We start from the raw sequence: 26042 nt of genomic DNA on the forward strand, positions 1-26042 counted from the left end.
CCCCGACCGGGACTAGAACCTGGTGTGCCGGCGCCGCAAGGCGGAGGATTAGCCTAGTGAGCTGCGGCGCCGGCCAGGGCTAGTATTTTAATCTAATGATTGTTACCCAGTGTATACATGTTCAGTTCCTCAGGATGTGCACAAAATTTGTATGTTTTGTTCTATCTAGCACAGGTTGAGTATCTGGCATCCTAAAATTCAAAATCTGAAATGCTACAAAATATGTAACTTTTGGAGCATTGACATGATGCTACAAGTGGGAAATTCCACTTATGAACTCATGCGATGGGTCTTGTCAGAATGCAAACACACTAAAAATATTGTGAAAAAATTACCTTCAGACTATGCATATAAAGTTATATGAAACACAAATGAATGTCATGTTTAGACTTGAGTTCCATTCCTATGATATCTCATTATATAATATGCAAGATACTCAAAAATTCAAAATGCTTCAGGTCCTCAAGTATTTTGGATAAGGGATACTCAATGTATATTTCATTCTCTTTATGTTGTGCCTCAAGAAGAAAGTTCTTTTGAAATGTTCATTACTCTCCTAATTAAATCCAATAGCTTATAGTATTTATTTAGTGAGCATGGTTAAGCACCTACTTTCCAATAGTTGTAACCCAACAGTAGACTGTAATGCGAGCCTTGATTCTTGGGAGCATCAGATCTGGTGGAAGAGGAAATGATAAGGCATAAAGCTTTAATGTTTATAATGCTTTTATGAGCAGGTAATCCTTCGGGTTTATTGGCAGTTTTATCATTCCCCTCCCCCCTTTTTAAGTTAAAGAAACCAAAGATCAGATCATTTATCCATGGTTACTCAGGAAGTAGGGAGGAGTTGCAGGACTTCAACTAAATCTGTAACAGCCGTTTTTTTTCCCAGAAATGAAAATGTTTTAGTTAACAGTAATAATAAGCTCTTACATGGAAGCAGAAGTTAAAGCATTTTGTAGAGTTACAAAAGCCAGTGCCCAACAAGTTCTTGAGAATGTAAGAGTTTGTGAGCCTATTTTTATGTCACAGTTGCCCATTTGAACTTCCAGAATTTTAACATATTAAGCATTCTGTGTTGAATGTGATAGTCAGTTGAGATACTCTTCTGTCCGCTTTTTCTCAGCTTTGCAATTTTTTCTTGCCTCATTGTCAAATTCTTGTATTTTCAGGAACCCTGGCCAATAATGAACATCCTTCTTCCTAATTACGTATAGCATTCATTACTTGTTCCATACTCTGGCAGTTGATATTTTTCATCCAGCTTACTTGTGGCTATATTGTATTGTTCTTTAGGTAATTGCTGAGGCTGAGTGGTTTTTGAAGTAAACAGTACCTTTGCTTGACTTTTCCTCACTTTTAAAATTTCCCCTGTGTGTCATCTTACACCCACTAAAGCTGATACTACTATGATCTTGATAGAGGAAAGAGTAGGCTAATGGTAAACTTCATAGGTGGGATCTCCATAATCCCCAAACTCGTGGAAGCTCTGTGAACAGAGCTCTTTAATTTTTCTTTCCCTTTCAGTGTCATTAAGGCTTGTGGGTGAGTGATACACATCTGTGCTTTGTGGCCTTGTTTCTCCTGTGCTCGTCATAGTCATTTAGTGAGTCTTTTTGAAATAAATGTGTGACTTTTGCGTGTGTGTTCTGTTCCTTTATTATCATCATCACTGCCCCTACAAGGGCATGTGAGGAACCCACTGGCCTTCATATTTGAATGGTAACTTCCTATTTCCAAATAGGACCTGATCAATAAATAGGTATCAGTAACAAAATGTGTAGCTGGTTTTGTTTATGTAGAATGAAATTCTTGCTTTTCAGGCCTTCACTCAGTAATTCTACCTCTGGCCTGCTTACACCTGTGCATCAGCTCCCAGGATCCACTGTGATTCCGTGAAGACCTCTTCATTTCATATTCCTTTTAGAATGAAACTAGATATTCTTCCTCTGGCACCAGTGCTTTCCTCACATATCACAATGATCCTTATTTCTTCTGTCAGCTTATTGTTCTTTGGGGAGTCCCCTCCCCCCTATAAATAAGGCTAGTTTTGCAGTAAATTAAAAGGTACAGTGACCACTGAGATCAAGTGAGAGTATCCTGCTTATTGCTTTGTGGAAGAAGCCATCTCCCCAAACATATGGGTAATTTTCTCTTACCTGGATCTGAATTCTAATTAAAATGTTATCCTTTACCTTCTTGCTATTATGTGAGACTTGACTATTTTTCCCCTGAAAATTGTATTATAATGTTGATAGATTATGGTTCTCTATAGACTTAATTGCTGAACTCAAACGTGGTCCTTAGAGTTAACCCCCACCCCCACCTCTTTCCTGCTGCTGCTCCTCGTGAATGTTTGCCAGTTGATCCTTTCCTCTTTAGGTCTCTCTGTATTCAAGAAAGCATTTATGGACATGGAGCAGTTATGTCCTGACTGATGTGCCTGCCTTTCTGTTTCTAGGTGGGCCTTGCACAGACACAGCTCATGTCTCGTTAATCACACCAACCAAAAGATCCTGTGGTACAGGTATGTATGTCATTCTTACATGAATTCATCCTTAGATGAATTCTTCCCAGAAATTAGCCCCTGTTTCAAACCTGGTCTGTTTGCCAGAGTAGGTTCTTAATTTCTCGCATCCATTGTAAAGTGCTGTATTTGGTACACAGTGGGAGCGGAGTGGGAGCAGAGTCAGAGTGATTTTCTTGGGTCTCAAGAAGGTAGGCATCAGATTACTACTTCCTGATATCTGAAGAGTGCTGTTAAGACATGGAGCAGAAACATGTAGTTTGTAGCTTGCTACCAATCTGTCTAAGTCTTGAACCTACTGAAAAATAGTTGTTGGACAGAGAGTGAAAGTTGTTTTGATGCAGAAAATTTGTGTTATAATTTTTCTATTATAGTATCCTACTAGTTTGGGAAAATTTTTTCTAATTTGTCTTAAAGCCATGGGATATGCTGAAATTACTCTTTGCCTATGCATAGACTCCTAAAAACATCTTTGTGCATCTGTGACATTTTTATTAAACATGGAGTCATGAATCTTGTAGCTCTCTAAAGAACAGTCATAATGCCTATTGCTCCCTCAGCCTATAGCTTAATTTATTTTAAATAATATTTGCCTTTTCAGTAATGCTGCCTGCTATTTAAAATATCTCAAGGATTATATTTGGAAGATTCAGAATAATTATATTGCTTTTCTAAAGGTCACAAAGTATTTTTCATAATTTAAAACATCTTGTAACTGCCCAATAGAAATAGCATAAAATATTCCCATGTACAGGTTTTAAAACTCAAACAGGTCTGCCTTTGTATGGTTTGGGGGTGACAAACAGGTGTTAAACTCTAGGGAACTTAACTCTTCTTTTCCACTTGATTTGCTTTGAGGAAGGAGAGTCTAAAATAAACCTATGCCTGTTCCCCAGACTCCATTACGCATTTTGGATTCATCTGACTGAGATAGAATAGAACTGTGCCTTGGAGTAAGGCAGCTGTCCTGATTAGCCAGTGGGAAATTGGAGATCCAACTGCCTACCCTCTTTAGCCAGAAGCTTGAAAACATTCCGAGTTCTTTGATCAGGTCAAACACTTGACATGTGCAGTATACTTTCAGCCTTTCTTCTTTCCTTCCAGTGTTGGCTCTCAGGGAGATTCTCTGTTAGCATTATCAGCATGTTCAGGTAGCAGTTAAGGAGAAAACCTTGAGCCCACTGGATCATCCTGTGAGGTTTGGGAAAGAGACTGCTGTTCAGCGTAACACTGAAACCAACAGGAGCCTCTCCTAAGTCACATGTACTTGTGTCCATCTTCTAGGTAGATCCCTTTCCTTTTCTCTGTTCCCCTACTATTGTGTGTGTCTAAAAATAGTACACCATTGCCAGGCACCAGGAATTGTTCCTTACATACACGCTCACTTGCCTGCTCTTCAGATAGTTCAGCATTACTCCTTTTTTACAGATGAAGGGAATAATGGCACTCAGTAAGTTAAGTGTGTTTTCGGAGGTAATATTGCTAGTAAGTAATGGAGCCAGAACTTGACCAAAGATGTTTCAGGTGCCAAAGCCTCTGCTGTTTTCCACTACGTAATGCTACTGTTTTTCACATTTTGTAGTAATTACTACTTATAGCCAGACAATGGAAAAGCATATCATTGAAATGTGGGGAGAACAAAATACAGATTTGGAAACAGCATATAGTGAAGTATTTTTAAAATTTGAGTTTCAGAATTATATGTGTTTCAGATCCTTGCTTAGCCACTTAAAATTATAAATAATACCTCAAAGTTTGTCCTTCTGTAGAATGAGATGAATATTACTTTGTAAGAAATGAAATCATCTACACAAAGCTAACATAGTAGACCTTCAGTAGTTGATAGTTGCTGTTGCAGTCTTCGCATTAAGGATTCTGTGTATGCAGTGGGCACCCATTAGATGGTTGATAAACACATCAATAGGTATTTTAGGTGGAAAGAAGAATAAAATAGAACTACCACATGTCAGTGTTACAGTAGGAACTGAGGATGGTAGTTATAGGTCTCTGTTAGTGAAATGTAAGAGAGGCATTGAGTTTTCAGTCTCATGTTTCATTTAGGTGAATATAGAAAAATACTGAGAATTTCTAGATGGGAAGGAAGCTAATGCAATGTATGCAAATCACTGAAGGGAAGTGGAGATTTTTCATTAAGTTCAGCATGCTATCCTTCTTTTCAAGAACCCCATCTCTGCCCACTAAGGTTGCTGGGCTAACCAGACTGCCTCAGCCCTTAACACTGGCCACGACTCTAGAGCACAGAGCTTCCTGATTTTGAGGAGAATGAAATGATGTTCTTTGAGAATTGTGGGTTGACTACCTTTGTCTCCATCTTTCTTTCATCCTGCAGTCAGCAGTTTGCTCATGGTGGGGATGTTGATCGTTCTCCTTTGGAGATCACCATCTGTTATTCATGTTGCTATAATAGTCCTTGTAGTCTGTATGTCTGGGTTCTTCAAGAGACGGATTCATGGCTCTAACACATGTTTTGTGGCACCTCTGACCATGAAGGGTACTCCCCAGGATCTCCCATATGCATCCTGCTTAGGTCCATCGGCGTAGATGGCCAGTAAATAATTACTGTACAAGTGGGGTCGGGGAGCCACACAGTAAGACCCTGAAGTGAGATCCTACCAGCTGCCACCCAGCCGATCTGTCCATTAAAGGTTGAGCTGAAAGCAGCCTTGAACATAGAAAAAGGGTACCTAGGCTAGAATGAAGTGGTTCTTAAAGTCAGTGGCCTCTGAAAAAGGGTGCCAGATGGATGGTCTGTGAGTTATGGGAAGAAAATAGAAAAACTTTAACTCAACCTTTTAAAATTTCTGTTTTGCAAATTAATTTCATGATCTTTAAGTCATATGTGTACTTAATAGCAAATTCATATATATACACACATATGTTAAAGGTACATGACCAAATATTTTTGAGCAGTAAATAAAGGTTGATTATCTCTTGTAGAAATTTGAAAATTTTATCTACAGATGAGATAATAGATCCATTATTGGATAGATTAGTAAGTAAAGACCTGAGTAGTTAATTAATCAGTCTCCGTTTATGTTTCAGATGACTACTCTTTTGACCAGGTAGAGGATATTGGAATTTAGAGCGATGGATAGCAGTGTAAAGTAGCTTGCTCTACAGCCATCAGAAAGAGAAAACTCTTTTTAAGAAATTGCTTTGTGATAACTGTGAGTCCGAGAAGCAGGTTGCAGAAAGTAGCTGTGGCAAATGAAGGATCAGTTTGTTTCTGGGAGTCAGGTGGGAAAGATATTTATTTAGCTGATGGCTTTTAGCCATATGGAACTATTAACAGTTGAATTGAACTCAGTGTGATCTTTAGATAGAAAGAAAAGAAAGCACACTATGATCATTTGGTGTTTAAGCAGGGGAAAATGAAGTGAAGGGGTGTGGTTGTCCCTGCTCCACCCCACCCTGCCGTCTTTGAGAGCTCTGAGATGTGTGGTCAGAGAAGAGTTGAGAAGTGCTGCCAAGTCCCAGGTTGCTTTTGGTTAGAATGTGAGAGCTAAAGCATATCACACCTTCAGATTGCTAGAGAGTGTTTGCATTTTTTCAAGGAGCTCAGAATGTTTCCCACATTTTCCCTTGTTAATTCTCAGAACATTCCTGCCAAGAATGAGTCACTTTTCCTTGGCACCCCCCCAAAAAAAAAAAACACACACACACACACACACCAGAAGTTTCCCTTTTGTACTTCATCTTTTCTAACCATCAAGTTCTACTTTAAAACACTGTAACCGAGCTGTGGTTGCCTCTCTTAGACAATTCAGTTTAGGAAGGTAGTGTTTAAAGTGCCTTGTGGGAAAGGAAGGAAGTTTGTTGCCTTTTATTAGAATTTCTTATTTAAAGGCAAATTACGTGTCTCTTTTAAAAAAACTTATTTGCAGAGATACAGCAAAAGAAATGTTACTTTGTATTCCATTTGTTGGAGTTTGCTGTTGATGAACCTTAAAATGTAAACGACACAGTACAGATAGAACCAGCAGGATATATGAATAGTAAGGATCCCACAGACTGTTAATCTGGGCTGATTCCTCTGGTGGGTGGCGGGGTTGGCAAGTGTAGTTCTTAGCCCTGGGTTGAATTATTCAAGGGAAACACATTTTAGTATATGGGTAAAAAAACTGAAACTGGTCCCTGTGTAGTTGACCACTTTTAAGACTTTATTTTGCCTTTTCATTGTATTTTCTAGTCTCTTTAATTCTGAAGTTAAAATAAGAAGAAATCCATAGACAAATTTACAGGCTTGACGGTACTGTCAACAGACTTTTCTCTACTGTATCTATATTCACTTTTCCTCTTCCAGCAAGTGTGCTGTGTAGATGATGTTTCCTATGATAGACTTGAAAAGCAGTGACTAAAAAAAAATTGTGTGTATGTTAAAAATGCCATTATAATTAGTAGAGTAACAAGTAAAATAACCATTTGTGGGGCCATAAGGTAACTGTAGTGTTGCCTGAGATTAAAGCAGATGGGACTAGAAACTGTCCCATTAAACTCAAGGCAGTTTTCCATAAACTGTCATCTTTCTACTCTATAAAAAGCATGTTAATTGAGTTTAACTGTATATTCTTTGCCTGCCCCGACCCTGTCTTTCTTCCTTCCTTGCATCCATCCTTCCTGAAAGCACATGTTTATCCTTTTGTCGCCTGTTGTCCTTTTTCAGTGTGATGAACAGTGACATTTCTTTTTTTCCCCAAAAAAACCCTTTTCTTCACTCATTTCTCTTGGGCAACCTGCTGGTGATGTTACTGTTTGTTCTTAGAAAGATAAGAAAAGAAGCCCCCTTCACCTGAGAGTTAAGTGAAGATTGATGTACTAAACACTTTGCACATCAGTGTTTAGAAGCCAGTTAAAGGGGCATGTTTCGTTTATATAAGATCTTTAAAATTGATTCAGAAGCTAAAGGATGGTGATGTTAAATGAGAGCCCGTATGTCTTAGAAATGCATACTTAGTTAAACCAGGCCCTGTAAGTCTTAGAAATGCATACTTGTGTTTTATCCCCGATAGAGTCAATATTCGTGGAAACATTTCCACCAGGACATCTAACCCAGGAGTTGAGTCAGTGACTGCGAACTGTATTAGTCAGCATTGCACACTGTAGGGGTCTCCTGAGGAGGACGTCCCGTCTTCCTCTGCTCTGTGGAGCTTTAAAGGAAGGTGGCTCTGGGTACAAATTCAACTGCTTAACTCCTTTTTTTTTGTTTCTTGTTGGTCCTTTAAGTATAGCTCTTCCCTCAGGTATGCGGTATCAGCATTTGAGACAGAAAATTAGAAATTTGACCTACTTATGTAACATGCAAGTTCCCATCAGGAGAATATTAGGGAAGACATAAACCTTTCATTTTTTTTTTTATTAGCATTTAATGTAACAATTGAAGAAAGATCGAGACAGTAAATCTGTCATGGCAAAGAAAAAACTGTTGAAAAAATATTTTACTTTGTTCACTCATCATCTTGGGTCCCAAAGGAGTTCATTTGGTGCCTAAAGTTGGGGACAAAATGAAGTCCAGATATTAGAGAAGACTGCAAGAAATTTCTCTAGTTGAAAAGGTGCCATCTTTTGCCACAGGAAAGAAGCAATTCTTACCAAAGTTTCCTGTGATTATGTCAAAGTGGCTGTTTACTGACAAGATGTGTTTTTGGCCACTGGGTAGGTGATTGGGGAAGGAAAATGTTCTACTAAATGCTTTCTTTTGGGGTTCTATTATTTTTCCATGAAAACTTTAATCAGCCTGCCTCAGTTATTTATGTTAGAGAATCCAATGAGAGTATAAGGCACTCTCTAACCAGGTGATTTGATGCTTAGCATGTAAATTACAGCAGCACACTGCACACTGTATATATAGAGTTCAGAAAGGCTCAGAGAGAGCTTACTATGTTTTCTTGTGCCCCTGTATGAGAGTTTGTCCCGTTGCCACCAGTTGCTGTGTTTGGGCGACAGGCTAGCTTGCATGTAATACATAAGTTAGTTGGACTTGATCTCAGGGACTTGTTTCAGAGGCCTTGTTTGGGTCTTAATCAGGAGAAGCCTCCTGAGATACAGCTGATATGACTATGAAGCCAGGGTGCCACCTCATCAAGGTGAATTTTTATACTTTGAAACTAAAAATGTCCTATGGTATAAAAATGAACAGTGATGTGATTTGTTGCCGTTTTGGAGATGTGTACCTAAGTTTTGGTGTTGAGCTTCTTTTGGTGCATAGGCTTTGTACAAATTCGGTTTGATTGGGTCCATGGAGGCAGTTACACTGTTTTCTTTTTCTTATATATATATTTTTTAAGATTTATTTATCTATTTGAAATACAGAGTCACAGAGGGAGAAGAAGAGGGAGAGACAGAGAGATCTTCCATCCATTGGTTCACTCCCCAGATGGCTGCAACAGCCAGGGCTTGGCCAGGCTGAAGCCAGGAGCCTAGAGTTTCTTCTGGGTCTCCCAAGTGGGTGCAGGGGACCAAGCACTTAGGCCATCTTCTGCTTTCCCAGGCACATCAGCAGAGAACAGGATTGGAAGTGGAGCAGCAAGGTCTTGAACCGGTGCCCACATGGAATGCCAGCATTGTAGGCAGCAGCTTAACCTGCTACACCACAATGCTTGTTTTTTTGTTTCTTTTTTTTAATATTTACAACCATTTATTTTATCACAGCTTGCCCTCTTACCAAGGAGAAAGAGTCCTGAACTTCTATTAATTAGCTGTTCTATGACTCCACTGGGGCAAAATGCCTGAGCCAACACTGTTAAAAACAATATCAAGAGAATTTAATACCCCTCTCCTCCTTTGAAACTTTGGGATGGGGGTGGGGACAGATGGGAGGAGTGTGCTTTTCAGATGCTGCTCCATAGTGTGTGTGTCTGTTAGAGGGCAATGTGTTAGAAATGTAGCCTTTCCAAAGCAGTCTTACCAGAAGGAGCATGATAGAACAGCCACAGAGCTGCATTGTAAATCATCTGAGCCTTGCAATGATACCCCCCATTAAGGAGTGGTGATTTTTTTTCCCCCTACTCAGTCCGTGGCTGTACTAATAGAACAGCGCATCCAGCAAGGCTGTAAATAAAAGTTATTACCTAATAGGTGGGTGCCGAAGTGGAACGGACGGAGCTGAGGCATGGAGGCCTTATTACTGCTCATCAGCAATTATAAACAGGATAAAGTGTCTGGGACTTGCGCTGATGCAGCGCGGGCTAATAGAGGCTGGGGATGACACTGGGCCGTGATAGGATGATGTATGCTGATGGGTTTTTACTGCCTCATCTTGCTGCTTGCTTCTAAGACAAGTTGTGTTATCCGTTTTCCTGCTTGCTCATCTATCTGAAGAGAGACGGTCTCATTGCTTCTCCTGCCAGCAGGAGAATTGGCATTTATTCCTCCTACCTATGTCTTGCTTCCAGGCCACCCCCCTCATGAAGGGTCTTCAGAAATATTTCATAATCATGGCCGATTAAAGACATAATCTTATTGTATTGCCTGCTGTCATGGTTATAGATCACACCTTAAGAAGTGGTTGCTTATGTAGAATATAGGACCAGCTGAGAGACTGGGGTTAGTCAGCTAGTTCACTTTATTAAAAGACCTTTGTGATACAGTCCTGTAGAAGATTCTGTAGGAGCATGCAAGAATGAGAAGCGTGAATCCATGCATCTCGCCCATGGGAGGTTATGCCTAAAAGAAATAAAGTACAAAAACAAACACAGCTACTTTCAGCTTTCTTAGAGAGCAAGAAACACAATTCACATTCATTTTAGAAAGTGAAGACAGGAAGGATGATTATGCCAATCATTAGGAGCAAATATACTAATATGGTCATTTTCTTTTAAATAATTATCTCCCTAGTGAAATGTACAGAATTTAATTCTTTAGCATCACTAGGAGTGATAAAGAGAGACTGGAATATGGAGGGAAAATCTAGCAAAAGAACCTTGTGCTCTCCTGAATAGAGAACCTCAAAATATGGCTTGATGATGCTTTTGAGTACACATACGCACCTGATACTGGGAAAGGTGACACAGCTGTATTCAGCTTTGACCACCTAGCCTCACTGTATCATGGTAATGAGACCTTTGAGGTAAGAAAAGCCTATAGCAGAGCCACAGAGAGACACTTTGGAGAAGGGCTTACCAGTTTGTGCCCAGGAGTTTATGAGCATTCTGTTAGTTGTCACTTGTGCCTTTAAATGAATATATTACTTCGTGTGCGTTACCTTCAAAACTAATCTATCAGTAGACTCCCCACTGTAGAGGCATAATATTTTTTCTGTGATGCCTTAAGTTAATGGTAGGAGTACTTCATTTTAAAGAAGCCTTACATATGAAAATCCCAATGTTAGAAGCTAGATAAAGTGAGAATTAATGATATAGAAGGGTCTTGCATTCTGTAAAATGCCTTACCATTGGGTTAAAGTAAGTAGATTTTTTTCTTTGCCTACAAAGTAATATTTGACTAATAAAAAATCAATTCCTGCTTATTTATTCAGAGGATGGCATTCAGTGGGTAGTAGCCAGTGGAGTGGAGGAAGAGATGAATCTGAGAAAGATGTTTTAAAAGAATAATGGACAAGATTTGACAGCTGATTAGAGTTGGCCAAAGAAAGAAGACAGAATATAAATCTGAGGGACCCAGGGATGAAAGATAGGATTGATGTCAGAGAAGGAGTGAGAAGGAAAATGAATTGGAAGTCTTTTCAGTTTCTGGAGGACTAAATTTTAGGTTATTATAGGAAGTTGTGTGGAGAATTATAAATACAGATCTGTTTGGGAAATTATCAATCTAGAAGCAGTGACTAAAGCTGTGCACAGTGGTGAGGGTACAGGAGAAAAAAGAGGACTGAGGACTATTCTTAGGGGGCCAGGAAAGAGAAAGATAATCCAGTGAGTTAAGCCAAGAAAAGGAGGGAGATGCCTGTAGGTTCATGAAAGATGAGGGAAAAGAGGGATCGGAAATACGAGGTGTGGGGAATATTCTTGCTTATTAGCTAGCGAAAGGCCTCTGGAAAACCTGAAAAACCTTGGTAGAGTGCGGTGGGAAACCAAAGCCTGAAGTCACTAAAGAGGCTCTTGATAATAGGGAAGTAAAGAAACTCAGCTGAGGGAGTTGGTTGTGCCATTCAAAACAGACAAAACAATAAACAGTGATGGATGGAGGAAGAGACAGGACCAGGCATTTCTTGAAGTGAAGGTGGTTGACGTAGGGAAATATTTTACTCTTGTTAAAATACAAAGAAAAGAGAGGGAAGGGGAGAGGGAGGGAAGGAGGAAGGGAGAGAAAACATGTTTTTGGAGAAATGGGAGAGGAATACAAGCAAGATTTTATTAGTGGCAGAAACCTTAGAAGCATTACTTCCCTCAGAGTATAAGGAAGGAGATACAGATACCAAGAAATGGATTTTCTTTTGTTTAAAAAAAGTATTTATTTATTTATTTGAAAAGCAGACCATCAGAGAGAGAGGAAAAGGGAGAGAGAAAATTGATTTTCTGTCTGCTGGTTTGCTGCACAACTGGCCACAATGACCAGTTCTGGACCAGTTTAAAGCCTGGAGCCAGGAGCCCCATCTGGGTCTCTCCCATGGGTGGCCGTGACCCAGCTACTTGAACCATCACCTGTTACATCTCAGTGTGCATGAGCAAGAAAATTGGTTGGAAGTAGAACCAGAACTTGAACCTCAGGGACTCCAATATGGGGTATGGGCATCCCAAGCAGTGTCTTAACCTCTGTGCTAAATGCCCACCCCCATATCTCTTTCTTGAGTGGGAGTTTTTACTGAGTGTCTATATGGTATGGAGTGGGATAGTAGAGGTATTAACTGGTAAAATTAATCCTGAAGAAGTTGAGCCAGATGTTAGTCGTTAAATCCTGAAGAGGAGTTTGTCTATGAGGGACTGTATATACTGCTTTACTTATTTTTTTAAAGATTTATTTATTTATTTGAAGGTCAGAATTACACACAGGAGAGGCAGAGAGAGAGAGAGTCTTTCATCTGCTGGTTCACTCTCCATTTGGCTGCAAATCCGCCGGGCTGATCCAAAGCCAGGAGCCAAGAGCTTCTTCTGTGTCTCCCACGTGGGTGCAGGGGCCCAAGGACTTGGGCCATCTTCTACTGCTTTCCCAGGCCATAGCAGAGAGCTGGGCCAGAAGTGGAGCAGCCAGGACTCGAACTGACACCTGTATGGGATGCCAGTGCTTCATGCAGAGGCTGTACCCACCACGCCACAGCACCGGCCCCTATACTGCTTTGCTTAGATGAACCATTCAGTTTCTTTAGAGAAGGGCTGTCTAGATTTATGCCAGGTAAAAGTGGGCTGGCTGCCAAGGGTTGGAGGTGCAGACTAGTACAGTTGTTAACAGAAATGGACTTTTTGTGGACCCGCTGCTCCCTGCCCTGCTTCTCGCTCTGCTCTCATTCCTGCTGCTTCTAAAGCAGAGCCTCTTCAACTTTTCCTTGCACACTGTGGCTTGCAGCCACCAGGTTTCAGTCTTAATTCCAATCTACTGATACCAGCTTAAAACATGTTTAGAATCTCTTGTTTATTGATTATATTAAAACACAATTATTTTATATTAAAGTAGGTTCATCTTTGATATCTTTTATTATTTTGAAGGTTTATTTATTTATTTGAAAGGTAGAGTTATAGAAAAGGAGAGACAGAGAGATCTTCCATCTGCTGGTTTACTTCCGAAGTGGCCGCAACGGCTGGGGCTGGGTTTGGGGCTGGGGCTGGGGCCAGGTTTGGGGCTGGGGCTGGGGCTGGGTTTGGGGCTGGGCTGGGGCTGGGCTGGGGCTGGGGCAGGGCTGGGGCTGGGCCAGGTTGGAGCTTCATCTGAGTATCCCATATGGGTGGCAGGGGCCCAAGTACTTGGGACATTTTTCACTGCTTTCCCAGGCACATTAGCAGGGAACTGGCTTGGAAATGGAGGAGCCGGGACTCAAACTGGCACTAATATGGGGTGCCTGTGTCACAGGCAGGGTTTTAACCCTTTATGCAACAATGCCAGCCCCTCATGTCGTTTTTTGTCCTTTTATTTTAGTTGGGTCAGGGAGGAATCAGAGGAAAGTGTATTACATCTGGTCTCTTGAACTAAAGGTTATCTGGGACAAAGTTAGGGCTGTGATTTTCTTCTTTAATCTTTGGTGAAAGGAGGGAGTTACCTCAATAGAATGGTTCTCTTTTTAGAAAATCAAGGCGGGGTGGGAAGGGATGAACACGAGATATAGCTACCAGTCCTAAAGGGAAGGAAGTAGGGCGTGGAGGTTGGGAATGTGGGCTAGTACTAGAGGGTTCACGTTCAAGTCCTCTGTCACACAAGTAGAAGAGTTGTTGAACCTCTCTGTAAGCCTTGGTATTCTTTTCTGGTAAATAGAATGAATAATGATAGACCTAACCATAAAGTTAAATGAGACAATAAACTTGAAACACCTAGCATGATGGCTGGTAAATGCCCCAGTACGTAATAGGGATGTGCACAGAAGGAACCTGATGCAGCTTGTGAAAGCAGAGTGAAAAGTGAGAAAGAACTCTCCCAGATGGTGTGGCTGGAAAAAGAGGAGGAATCAGAAGCTGGTAATGAGAGACTGGAGAAGACAGACGTGGAGAGGAAGAGAGGTCAGCACGGGCAGGGAAGGAAGGAGGGCAGGTGGAAGCCAGTGTTTGAGTAGGTAAGAGCTGTGAATGACAGGAACCCCGAAAGCCCTTTCTTAAGAAAATTGGCTGTTAGAACTAGGAAAAGCAGTGTTTTTGTTTTGTTTTGTTTTTTGCTTCTGTTCTTAGGCCTTTTTTTAAAAATTTTTTTTTATTATTCACTTATTTATTTGAGAGGTAAGAGTTACAGACAGAAAGAGGGGAGAGACAGAAAGAAAGGTCTTCCATCCACTTGTTCACTCTCCAAATGGCTGCAAGAGCCAGAACTGAGCTGATCCAAAGACAGGAACCAGGAGCTTCTTCTGGGCCTCCCATGTGGGTGCAGGGGCCCAAGCATTTGGGCCATCTTCCACTGCTTTCTTAGACCATAAGTAGATAGCTGGATTGGAAGAGGAGCAGCCAGGACACGAACTGGTGTCCATATGGGATGTGGAGGCCCAGCCTATCTTGCCACAGAGCTGGCCCCAGGCCTTTCTTCAAAAAAGTTAAGTTTTATTATGTATATGTAGAAATTAATCCTTACAGAGACTTTGCAACCTTGCCTTCTTAAGAAAAAAATGCCTGTTTCCTGAGCTCTTCTCCACTATTATAATTATGAAAGTATAAGATTATCCTTATAATTGAGTACAGCTCTTTTTTTCTCAAACAAATCACAGTTTAGGGGCCACAGAGGAGTTAATAGTTTTCTTGTGATTAAAATCTTGGTTAAAAAGACTGGCTGTTGTATCCAAACCAACAACTTGAAAGGATACTTTAGCCAATAAATTCACTTGTTTATGATTAAAAATCAGACAGTTTAACCTTGGAGGCATTTTTGTCAAGAGGGGCTTTATATTGTGATTAGTTATCTGAACAGCCAAGTGCCTCCGTGGGCTCAGTTAACCAGCCTCCCACTATGTTTGTATAATTATTTTTGGTGCATACACATATACCACTGTATAAGCTTATTTGGCCTTCTGTTCCCTGCCATTTTGAGTTCTCTGTTTCATTACCAGTATCCACCCACAGAGTTTTGGAAAGCTATTCCCAAAGCAGAACCACAACTCAGAATTTTAAATAAACCACATCTCTATTAGCTCAGTGGCGAGGGAATCGGCTACATGCTATGCATTTCTCACATCCATCCACCCTTTCAAAACTTATTAAAAATGTAAACAAATATAAGCAAGAAAATAGAGCGTTTAACTCAGATTGTGTTCATTTTTCTGTTACTTTAGCAAGGAATAAATAGAACATAACAGACAACATTTAAGATTTTTATCTGGAATGTAGGCCAACGTACATATTTACTTGAAAAATATACTGGATGCTGCTTCCCCTCCACCCCAGATAAAACTGAACAGCTCTTCTCCAAAGATGTGTTACTGCATTATAGCTTGAATGATATGTCTAAATATGCATAAGATACCTTGTAAAAAAGTTGGGTGGTAAGGAGGGAACTTGGGTAAGTACGATTTTTTTTTTTTTTTTTTCATTTTTGACAGGCAGAGTGGACAGTGAGAGAGAGAGAGAGACAGAGAGAAAGGTCTTCCTTTGCCGTTGGTTCACCCTCTAATGGCCGCCGCGGTAGCGCGCTGCGGCCGGCGCACCGCGCTGTTCCGATGGCAGGAGCCAGGTGCTTCTCCTGGTCTCCCATGGGGTGCAGAGCCCAAACACTTGGGCCATCCTCCACTGCACTCCCTGGCCACAGCAGAGAGCTGGCCTGGAAGAGGGGCAACCAGGACAGGACCGGTGCCCCGACCGGGACTAGAACCCGGTGTGCCGGCGCCGCAAGGCGGAGGATTAGCCTGTTGAGCCACGGCGCCGGCCTGGTAAGTACGATTTTGAATGGGAGGTGTTAGCTGAGGCAGAATTTGTCTGCTTGGCATTAACTGACAGTTTCCATAACTGATAAGATAAGATTCAGTTCTACTTTGTCTTTGATTTTCTGCTGATAAATCCATTCCTAGAAGATTAAAATCGCATGGTGAGGCCTTGGTCATCATCCTTCCTGGAACAGCAGTTGCAGTAATTGATACAATTAAGAATAGGTCCTTGTTGGGGTTGGAGAAAGAGTAACATTTAAAAACATCTGTGGCTACTCATTAAAGTATATGTACAGATAAGTGCTGAGTTCACTGCCAGCCTGGCAGAGCATGAGTTTTGGCTTTACTGTTGATTACCTGCTACAGCCATCTTATGCCATTCCCATCAGATACAAGCATTGCCAACATTTCTAGGAAAAAATTCAGCAGGCACTCTATCCAGTATTCTCCAAGTATAGCTACTCTGGAATATTGTTTTACTTATTTATTTATTTAAATGTGATTTCTGACTTCCAAAAAAGGTCTAAGAATGTTCCATGCCATTCGCAAGAATCTCCAGTTTTAACCTTTTACTACATTGGCCTTGTCTGTGTACATATGTCTGTGTTTATTGTATCCACATTCCTGAACTTCTGAGCAAGTTACAGAGTTGATACTTTTTTACAATGAAAATTTCAAGGAATTACCCTGCTAGGCACAGTATGGTTTTCAAAATTTGGAAACTTTCTCTCTCTCTCTCTCTCTCTCTCTCTCTTTTTTTTTTTTTTTTTTAAGATTTATTTATTCTCTTGAAAGGCAAAGTTAGAGAGAAGGAGAGAGAGATTGTCCATCTGCTGGTTGACTCCCCAAATGGCCACAACAGCCAGGGCTGGGCCAAGCTGAAGCCAAGAGCTTCATCTAGATCTCCCATGTAGGTGGCATGGCCCCAGCATCTGGGCCATCTTCAGTTTCTTTCCCTTGCATATTAGCAGGGTGCTGGATTGGAAGTGGAGCAGCCAGGACCTGAACCAGCACCCATATGGGATGCCAGCCTTGCAGGCAGTGGTTTAACCTGCTTTGCCACAATGCTGGTCCCCAAAACTGGGAACTTAATAATGCTATATATTGATTTTCAGTATGATTGTTCATAGTGTAGATATCTTGATAAGTCATTGCAGAGAACTGAGCAAAATTGAACTTGAAATATTAGGTACATGTTTCAAATATGGACAAAGACAGTTTTCACAATACTTTTTAATGTAGAATTCCTTGCCTTTGATTTTCCAGCAGCTCATTTTACAAATGGGGCTTTGTTTACTTTTCAAATGTTTTGTTTTTAAAGATTTATTTGAAAGGCAGACTAACAGAGAGAGTGCCAGAGATCTTCAGCCTACTGGTTCACTCCCCAGATAGCCACACTGGCCGAGGATGCACCAGGCCTGAGCCAGGAGCCTGGAAATCCATCCTGGTTTCCCACGTGGGTGGCAGGGGCCCACCTACTTGGGGATCTTCTGCTGGTCTCCCAAGTGCATTAGCAGGGAGCTGGATTGGAAGTAGAGCAGCTGGGACTTGAACCAGCCCTCATATGGAATGCCGGTGTCACAGCTAGCCTTAACCCACTGTGCCACAATTCCAGGCCCCTATAAACCATTTGTTAAAGGGAATTTTCTTTAGCCACTCCCCTCCAAACTCTATACAAATCTTTTAGTGCTTGCACCAACACTGATATAACTCTTACTAAGCAATACTCATTGCACTCATTCAGGAGGAAAAATTGTATAAGGTTTTCTCTAGGCAGTCTTTGACATCATGTGATGGGAGAAATCTAGGTTCATTTAGCTTCACACCAGAAGGAGTTAAAATAAGGCACCGAAGCTATATTTTTTTATAACCATAAGGATTTTCCCCCAGAGTGATGAGTCTGAAGACTAGATTTTCAGGGGGAAGAAACTTAAGAGGTAAAGCGATAGGAAGAGGAGCTGAATTAAGTGGGTGCTAAATTAGAAACAAAAATAGTTTAAAAACAAATCAGCGATTTAATTTTGGCATCTACTCAGTTATGCATTCAAGCTGATTTTTTTAAACAGCAAAATATAAATGTACAATCATTTTTTCCTTACATTAAGCTTGAAGCACATCCCACAGGTTGACAATATCTCACTGCAAGATTACCCTGATTAGAAACTTGTCCTGTTATATAGATCTTCTTCCTTCTTCCTTCTCCCTTTCTCTTTCTTCTTTTTCTCCTCATTTTCTACTTCCTGCTTTTTAAAAATTATTTTGCTGTTGAGTTTCAATAGAGTATTAAACATAGAGGATTCTGCCTCTATTCCAGAAGCTCACATTATAGCAAAAACAATTATAAGAGTAACAGTACCCACAGGGAGGGTACTTAAGCTTCATTGGGGGTTGGATGATTTACATGGTAGTAGTTGACATTTGTCTTATGTTTCTAACAAAATTCAGAAAAAATTATTAGTGTTCCATTCATTTTTACCCATTTTCCCACCTCATTCATGTACTCAGTATTCCCTGATTTCAGTTTGCCTGGCAAAGGACTCAGGCCTGATTAGGTTAACCCTGCACAAGTCAGCGGTGCATTGGAAACCAAGATCTTGGGCACAGTATTATGTGATGACTTCTGGCCTTTCCCTTCCCTCAGAACTCTTCCAATTTAAATCAGCAGTAGGAGGAAGGGGCTACAGTCACAGGTACTCCCCAGCTGCATAATGTGAAAACCTCTAGGCTTCATGCAATTACAGAATAGACAATTCTCTAAGTCAGACATACTCCATAAATTAACTTCTAAATGAATATTCTAAGAAAGTAGGTGAAAACAAGCTGCTCATCTTATATACAATTATGTGAAAATCTGAACATATGGGAAAACTTCAGAAAGTTCATGGAAATGGAATTAAGATGTTTATTTGGGACCGGCGCTGTGGCACAATAGGTTAATCCTCCGCTTGCGGTGCCGGCATCCCATGTGGGCATCGGTTCTAGTCCTGGCTGCTCCTCTTCCAATCCAGCTCTCTGCTGTGGCCTGGGAAAGCAGTGGAGGATGGCCCAGGTGCTTGGGCCCCTGCACCTGCATGGGAGATCAGGCTTCAGATCAGCACAGCCCCAGCCATTGCGACCATCTGGGGAGTGAACCAACGGAAGGAAGACCTTTCTCTCTGTCTGTTTCTCACTGTCTGTAACTTTAACTCTCAAATAAATAAATAATCTTTAAAAAAAAAGTTTATTCAAAAAAATTTTGAAATCCATTCAGAGTTCCTTTGTTCTTTAAGATTTATTTATTAATTTGAAAGAGTTAGAGGGACACACACACACACACACACCTTCATCTGCTGGTTCACTACCCAAATGGCCACAATGGCCAGAGCTGGGCCAATTTGAAGCCAGGAATCAGGAGCTTCTTCTGGGTCTCCCAGCTGGGTGCAGCAGCCCAAGTACTTGGGCCATCTTCCACAACTTTGTGAGGCTGGATCAGAGTGGAGTAGTCAGGACTCAAAGCAGTGCCCACATGGGACGCCAGCATTGCAGCTTTACCCACTACACCACAGTGCTAGACTCACTAGACAGACTTTCCATGAACTTTTAAAATATCCCTTGGGCAGATACTTTATAGACCTCTCAAATTTTTCATTCCTGAGATAGATGAAAATAAACTATGATCTTCCTTTGCTGGTAAGATAGAAGTTCAAGACTTGTCTAATCACTCTTAAGAGTCGTTGAGCACTCATGGTCATAGACGGATTAGCAGAAACTAGGAAATTGGGGCATGTGACTTTGAGATGTGGATCTTTCTCTTGGGTTTTGTAATCTTACTTTCTTCTCTGTTTTATTTTACCCTCATAGTACTGCTTTATTAGTACTCTATTGTTACTATTAATGTGATATTTAAAAACAAATCAATGCTCTAAAATACCCAAGCAGGTTACTTTCAGAAGGAAAGGTTATTTATTGAGGGTTGTTTGTCAGTTTCAATGAGAATTGAAAAATCTAAGGGGAGAAGTAATATGGTTTTGTTGGGCAGGCAAGACAGATCTTGCTAGCACAGAAGCTAAAACAAGGAGGTGGTGCTAAGCCAAGTCCCAGCCTTACAGGATGACTGCTGTATTGGTGGTCTGACATTCTGCTGACCAGCCACCTCTGCAGGGAACATAGCTCCTGGTGATGCCCTTTCAGAAAACAGTACTATAAGGCCAGTGCTGTGCCTCAACAGGCTAATCCTCCGCCTTGCGGCGCCAGCAACCCGGGTTCTAGTCCCGGTCGGGGCGCCGGATTCTGTCCCGGTTGCCCCTCTTCCAGGCCAGCTCTCTGCTGTGGCCAGGGAGTGCAGTGGAGGATGGCCCAAGTGCTTGGGCCCTGCACCCGCATAGGAGACCAGGAGAAGCACCTGGCTCCTGCCATCGGATCAGCCCGGTGCGCCAGCCGCTGCGCGCCAACCGCGGCGGCCATTGGAGGGTGAACCAACGGTAAAGGAAGACCTTTCTCTCTGTCTCTCTCTCTCTCACTGTCCACTCTGCCTGTCAAAAAAAAGAAAAGAAAACAGTACTGTAAGAATGACACTTAACAAACTGAGCTGTTGACTGCTGATTTTCAGATGAACTTAGCAATAGTTTGGTGTTTTGTTTTTTAAAGGTTTATTTATTCATTTATTTGAAAGGTGGTGTTACAGAGAGGGAAAGTAGAGGCAGTGAGAGAAAAGTCCTCCATCTGCTGGTTCACTTCCCAAGTGGCTGCAACAGCCAGGGCTGGACCAGACCGAAGCCAGGATCTTTACCTGGGTCTTGCACATGGATGTGGGGGTCCAAGCACTTGGGCCATCTTCTGCTTCTTTCCCAGGAGCACTAGCAGAGAGCTGGATCGGAAGTGGAGCAGTCATAACTCGAGCTGGTGCCCAAGTAGGATGCTGGCACTGCAGGCAGTGGCCCAAACCACACGCCACAGCACTGGCCCCAGGCAATAGTTTGAGTTCTTGGGCAACCCACCCTCATCTTTGCCTTTCTGTGAAATTTGGTATATGAGCTGTAGGTGGCTGTCATGGTGGTTAAGAGAGAGCTTTGATCTCTGCTTATGGAGCCCATATAAAGCTGAGAAGATATGTTTGTCTTCTCTGATAATTAAGAGACAATTTTAAATGAGAATATCTGACTTTTCTGGTGCTATTGGGGGAAAAAATCTTTTTGTATCATTCTACAAATCATCAATAAAGAAACTTTTGTGGGTAGATTTTTAAAACAGTAACAGTGAATACAAGATTAAGCCCAGTGTATGACACACAGAACAAAGGTAGCACATAAAATAATAATAAAGAGTAAGGCTGATTTTATATAAATTAAATGATATAGCTACAGTCCTCAGAAATCCATGGAATTAGCATGAGTGAGAAGAAAATGGTCTGAGAAATAAGCCTGGTAAATCATAATTTAAGAGCAGTAAAGAAATTGGTGATCATGCTTGGGCAAGTGGATTTTATGTAGAACAGAGAGAGGAACTTTTCATTCCCAAACTTTACCCTAGATCTACCCCTCACCCTTATCCCAGAGATAGCTGGCTCTTTGTATACATAGAAAGCAAGCAGAAACTTGTCTTTGTGGTAGAGTATTCTCATGGGAGAGCAGAAATAAAATCTTAAAGTGTGGTAGTCATCAGAGGCAGGATGGCATATTGAGTAACCGCAAGGGCTCATGCCAAGCTCTTCTGCTTGGGAGCCTTGTGACCTTGGGCAGTTCATTTAACTGTCCTACCTCAAAGCCTTGCTGTAAAATCTGTGTAAGCTGTTACGTGTGAAACCATTTAGAAAGTAGCTGGTGCAGGATAAAATACTTTGGGTTAGCATTCATTGTTATATCATTACTGAAGCTTACTTTAAGGAATCTCTTTTGTCATATCCACCTGCTGTGATGAATGGCCCTAGAAATGAGTTTGGGGATGGGCATTTAGCTTAGCAGTTAAGATGCCCACATCCTATGTTGGAGTTACCTGAGGCAGCAGGAGATGAGTCAAGTAGTTAGGTTCCAGTTACTCAACCCAGATTGAGTCCGGAGCTCCTGGCTTAGGCCTGACCTAGCCCTGGCTGTTGCTGGTTTGTGAGGGGTAAACCAGTGCATGAAAGATTTCCTTGTCTCTATCTCTGCCTTTCAAATAAGTGAAAATAAATAAATAAAAAAGAGGGGTTTTGGTCTTTTCTTTTTTTGAAAAAGTACTCAGTGAGTTCATCTCGTTTGCCTAAGTGTCCATTCCTTTCCCAGGCACAGGTTGTACATATCCTCTGCAGTGTGTGACAGATGCCATCCCCATCACTGCCTACTTGGCAAGCACTGATCACACAATAACTGCCCATCCTCACCTGCCGTTATTGTGTTAGCCCTGCAACTGTGTGGGATTGCCAATGCTCTCTGAACCTTTACATTTCTGGTTCTGCATTTTATATAAAAAGAGAAGTTATACAGTTAGAAGTTCCTTTCCTTAAAATTAAATAATATGTTTGACTGATAGATAAAGACCTGAAGAAAGGAAGAAAAAGATTGAGAGGAGGGAGGGAGAGAAAGAAAAGAATCTAGGATGTGGTGCATACCACAGGAAACTTAACCAAGACTGTGGAAAAGTTTGCTATTTGAGGGCCTGGCACTGTGGCACAGTGGGTAAAGCCGTCGCCTGCAGTGCTTGCATCCCATATGGGCGCCAGTTCGAGTCCTGGCTGCTCCACTTCCAATCCAACTCTCTGGTATGGCGTGGGAAAGCAGTGGAAGATGGCCCAAATCCTTGGGTCCCTGCACCCACATGGGAGACTTGGAGAAAGTTCCTGGCTCCTGGCTTCGGAGCTCTGGCCATTATGATCAGTTGGGGGAGTGAACCAGCAGGTGAAAGACCTCTCTCTCTTTCTGCCTCTCCTTCTCTATGTGTGTAACTCTGACTTTCAAATAAATAAATAAATCTTTAAAAAAGTTTGCTATTTGAGTGAATAAATGAACAGTTTGGGAAACATACTGTTCTAGATGAAAAGAAACTTAGATATAAGAGCCAAATTAAACTGATTTGGACATGCCTTTGCAAACAGTGGAAATAACTGGAGTATAGACAGTATTAGGTGACAGACATTGGGAAATTATTAATTTTCTTAAGTGTGATATTTTGGTTAGATAAGGAAATGCCCTTATTATTAGACCTGTATATATTTTAAGGTGAAGTGTTTTGGTGTTTGAAGCTTATTTTCAGATGAGGGGGTTATAAATATTGAGGAGGCAAGTAAAGGAATGTGGAAAACTATCAACAGTTACTGAATTTGAAAATATACATGGGTTTTATTGTATTATTCTTTAAACTTTTCTATATGTTTGAAATTTCTCAAAATGTTAGGTAAAGACAGAATGCTTTCTCCTAAGGCTGGAAACAAGGCAAAGGTACTCTCTCTCAATACTTTTTGAGATCATATTTCTCCTACTTGATCTTTTGATGATTTTGTGATCACTTAATTTTGTGTCAAGGTGTACCACCAGAATCAGCTTCCAGGTTCCTGTGTACCAGGAATTTGAGGGTAAGATGGGCCATGAGGAAGAGAGAAATCTCATCCCAGGTTCAAGAATGTGCCTTTGGGGTATGTGTGGGTACTTAGCTCCTGAAGGGCGTGAGTTATCATGACTCAGCATGACTCAGGTATGTTCTGTTGCTCTGTGTTTCAATCAGAAGGGTCTCTGCAGAACCAGTTTCTGCATTGTTGTCAAGAGGATCAAAAGCAGTTGGTTAGATGATAACAGTCCCAAGGGGATTTCTGATACCTTAATGGTTTTTGACCATACTGAGGAGGACAAAGATCCTAAGAGCTCAGGTGCCACTCCCAAGACAGTCCTCCATTTTGACCGGCCACCCCAGATCTCCCAGTCTTGTGTTCCCAGCAGCAAGGAAGTCGGTCTTTGGAGAATGAGACTGCCTCAGGTATCTTCAGGCATCATGGAGAGAGCCAGAGAAAGTGATTGGTTGTAAAGAAGAGGCGACTAAACTTGGAAAGTGTACTGCTGCCTGGCCGTTTGTGAACTGATCCTAAACTGTGGTCCCCCAGGCACCGTTCAAGCTGGGTCCGCTCCTTCTCAGTGAGGATGACTGCATCGCCATGAAGTCTTAATAATCAGCCTCTTGGAGAGCCTCATCTCTGCCCAACTCATGGCTTTCAACACACACATTATTCTGAGGCCGTTCAGTTGGAAAGGAAAGGAAAAGCCCACTTGCACAAAGCGCCTAACATCATTGTTTAGCGAGTAATGAGAGTGTCTTCTGTCCTGGAGTCCTGTGGCACATGGTGAAGTGCTAGGAGAACGTGGGTCTGACCCCTGCGTACACTCTGAAGGCAGAGCTTGTGGAGGAGCGCGAGGAAGCGCCGTAAAGCAGATTTCTCAGGGCTCCTTTCGCAGTTTTTTCAGTGAGTGTGGCATTTTTTGTGGACAGAGGTTTTAGCAGCTTAAGCTACTTTTAAATGGTTGAGGGAGAGACAGCAGTGATGTGTGAGGGTTCATTAATTATTGCTCTTACTGATGTTTGCTCAGGCTGTTGGGATCATAAATGTCATTCTGTCAAGAGACTGTGATAGGTTCTAAAAAAACGGATGGAGTCCCTCAAAGGCTGTCACTGCGCTGCGTTAGAACAGATTCATCTCTCTTCCCTGGAACTGAGGGAGGGGAGGGGGAGGGGATGGAAGCTGCTTTCTTCTCTCTGTTGCTGCTTGGCCTGGCCGGTTGTGTTCTGCGTCGTGAGTGTTGCTTGTGCAGAGGGCCAGAGCCTGCCTGTGATGCCGGAAGGCCACAGCCATGGGTAGTGGCCCAGGGTGTGTGCAGCCTGCCAGCCGCTCAGCGACAGCAGATTAAGAGCGGCTGGGATTCAGCTCTGACAGGCCTGACACGGTTTATTTGGAAATTTTCGGGAGAGAACATGAGTAATAAAGACAAGAACAGTGACAGTTAAGGAGCAAATGTGAATTTCTGTCAGAAACAAAACAGAATTTAAAAGTAGCGGCTCTGTTTGTTGTCTCCAGTCAAGCTTTCCACTTCAGCCGTGTCCTCAATTGAACACCACAGTCAGAACGCTAGTTCTGGAATTGGGTAGGAAAGTACAACTGGAAGAATGGCTCTCTTTGAAAGATGTGTATTTTTAGAATTCTTGTACTTACTTCTCTGTCACAAATTAAGCAGTAGTTAGTTACCTCTAAAGCAAGAAAGCCGATAGGTCAAAATACTTTCTGCTGCGATTCTCCTTCCTTGTTTCATCACAGTGTTAACTCTTGACCAGACTTGGCTTTGACTGATGTGGTGTAGTTCTCGTTCTGTTAAACATTGGCAGAGAAAGAAAGGATTTGTTAAGCACTTGCATGAGAGTTATCCAGCCCTGCATGGCTAGATCCTGACTAGATTATTTTCTCAAGAAAAAGCATACTGGGGGAAAAAATCTGCATTGTTGGCCATTTATGAAGGACTTTAATTAGAAGTCCCTCTTAACTCCTGGCGTGCGAGCAGCTTCCAGCTCGCCACTGTGGCTCCTCCTGCTGCTAATGAGCTGCTCCTTGCAAGGACTCCTTCCTTCTGACAGCTGAAGCTGCTCCGAGAGTTATTTCTGCTCACCAGTCTCTCCACACTTAACCCTTGCTACCTGAGTTCAGAGGAGGCAAGTTGATTATTAGGTGTTTTCCGTTGTTGTTCAGGAAATTAAAAGTGCTTCAAAAAATAGGAATGTTATTTGTGAGCAAAAAGTAAATAATCAAAATTTAATTCAGTCAAGTATGAACAGTAGATGGTTCCTTTAATATTACCCATCTTTGGTTGCCTTTTTTCTGATGGTCTTTTTCTAATTGACATAAAATTTATTGAATAGTTGAATTATTTAGTTCATTATTGTGTAATTAGAATTCCTGCCCCGGACATCTGTTTTTCTTATTTAGGCAACTCACCCAGTGGCACAAGATTTCATTAAGTAATTAGCAGAGGAGATGTAAATTTTACACAGACATGATGAGGATACTGTGGACTGCTATCATTTTGTTAGCTTCTAATTAAAGTGCTAAGTTGACCTGTGAGAAGGTGC

At 41.6% G+C, this 26042-nt stretch overlaps 1 protein-coding gene across 2 annotated transcripts in view; it reads left to right on the top strand.

The window, feature by feature from the left end:
- ZFAND3 (zinc finger AN1-type containing 3) overlaps positions 1-26042 on the top strand; it is a 323622-nt gene that overhangs the window by 265179 nt on the left and 32401 nt on the right. The window contains exon 4 of one of the 2 annotated variants that reach the window (XM_062186050.1): positions 2462-2527. The exons of the other annotated variant lie outside the window; for it this stretch is intronic. Within the exon in view, the coding sequence (XP_062042034.1) occupies positions 2462-2527 (66 nt within the window). The remainder of the gene's footprint in view (positions 1-2461; positions 2528-26042) is intronic. 2 annotated transcript variants of the gene reach the window in all.

This window comes from Lepus europaeus, chromosome 3, assembly GCF_033115175.1.
Source record: "Lepus europaeus isolate LE1 chromosome 3, mLepTim1.pri, whole genome shotgun sequence".
In the NCBI taxonomy this organism is placed as follows: Eukaryota; Metazoa; Chordata; class Mammalia; order Lagomorpha; family Leporidae; genus Lepus; species Lepus europaeus.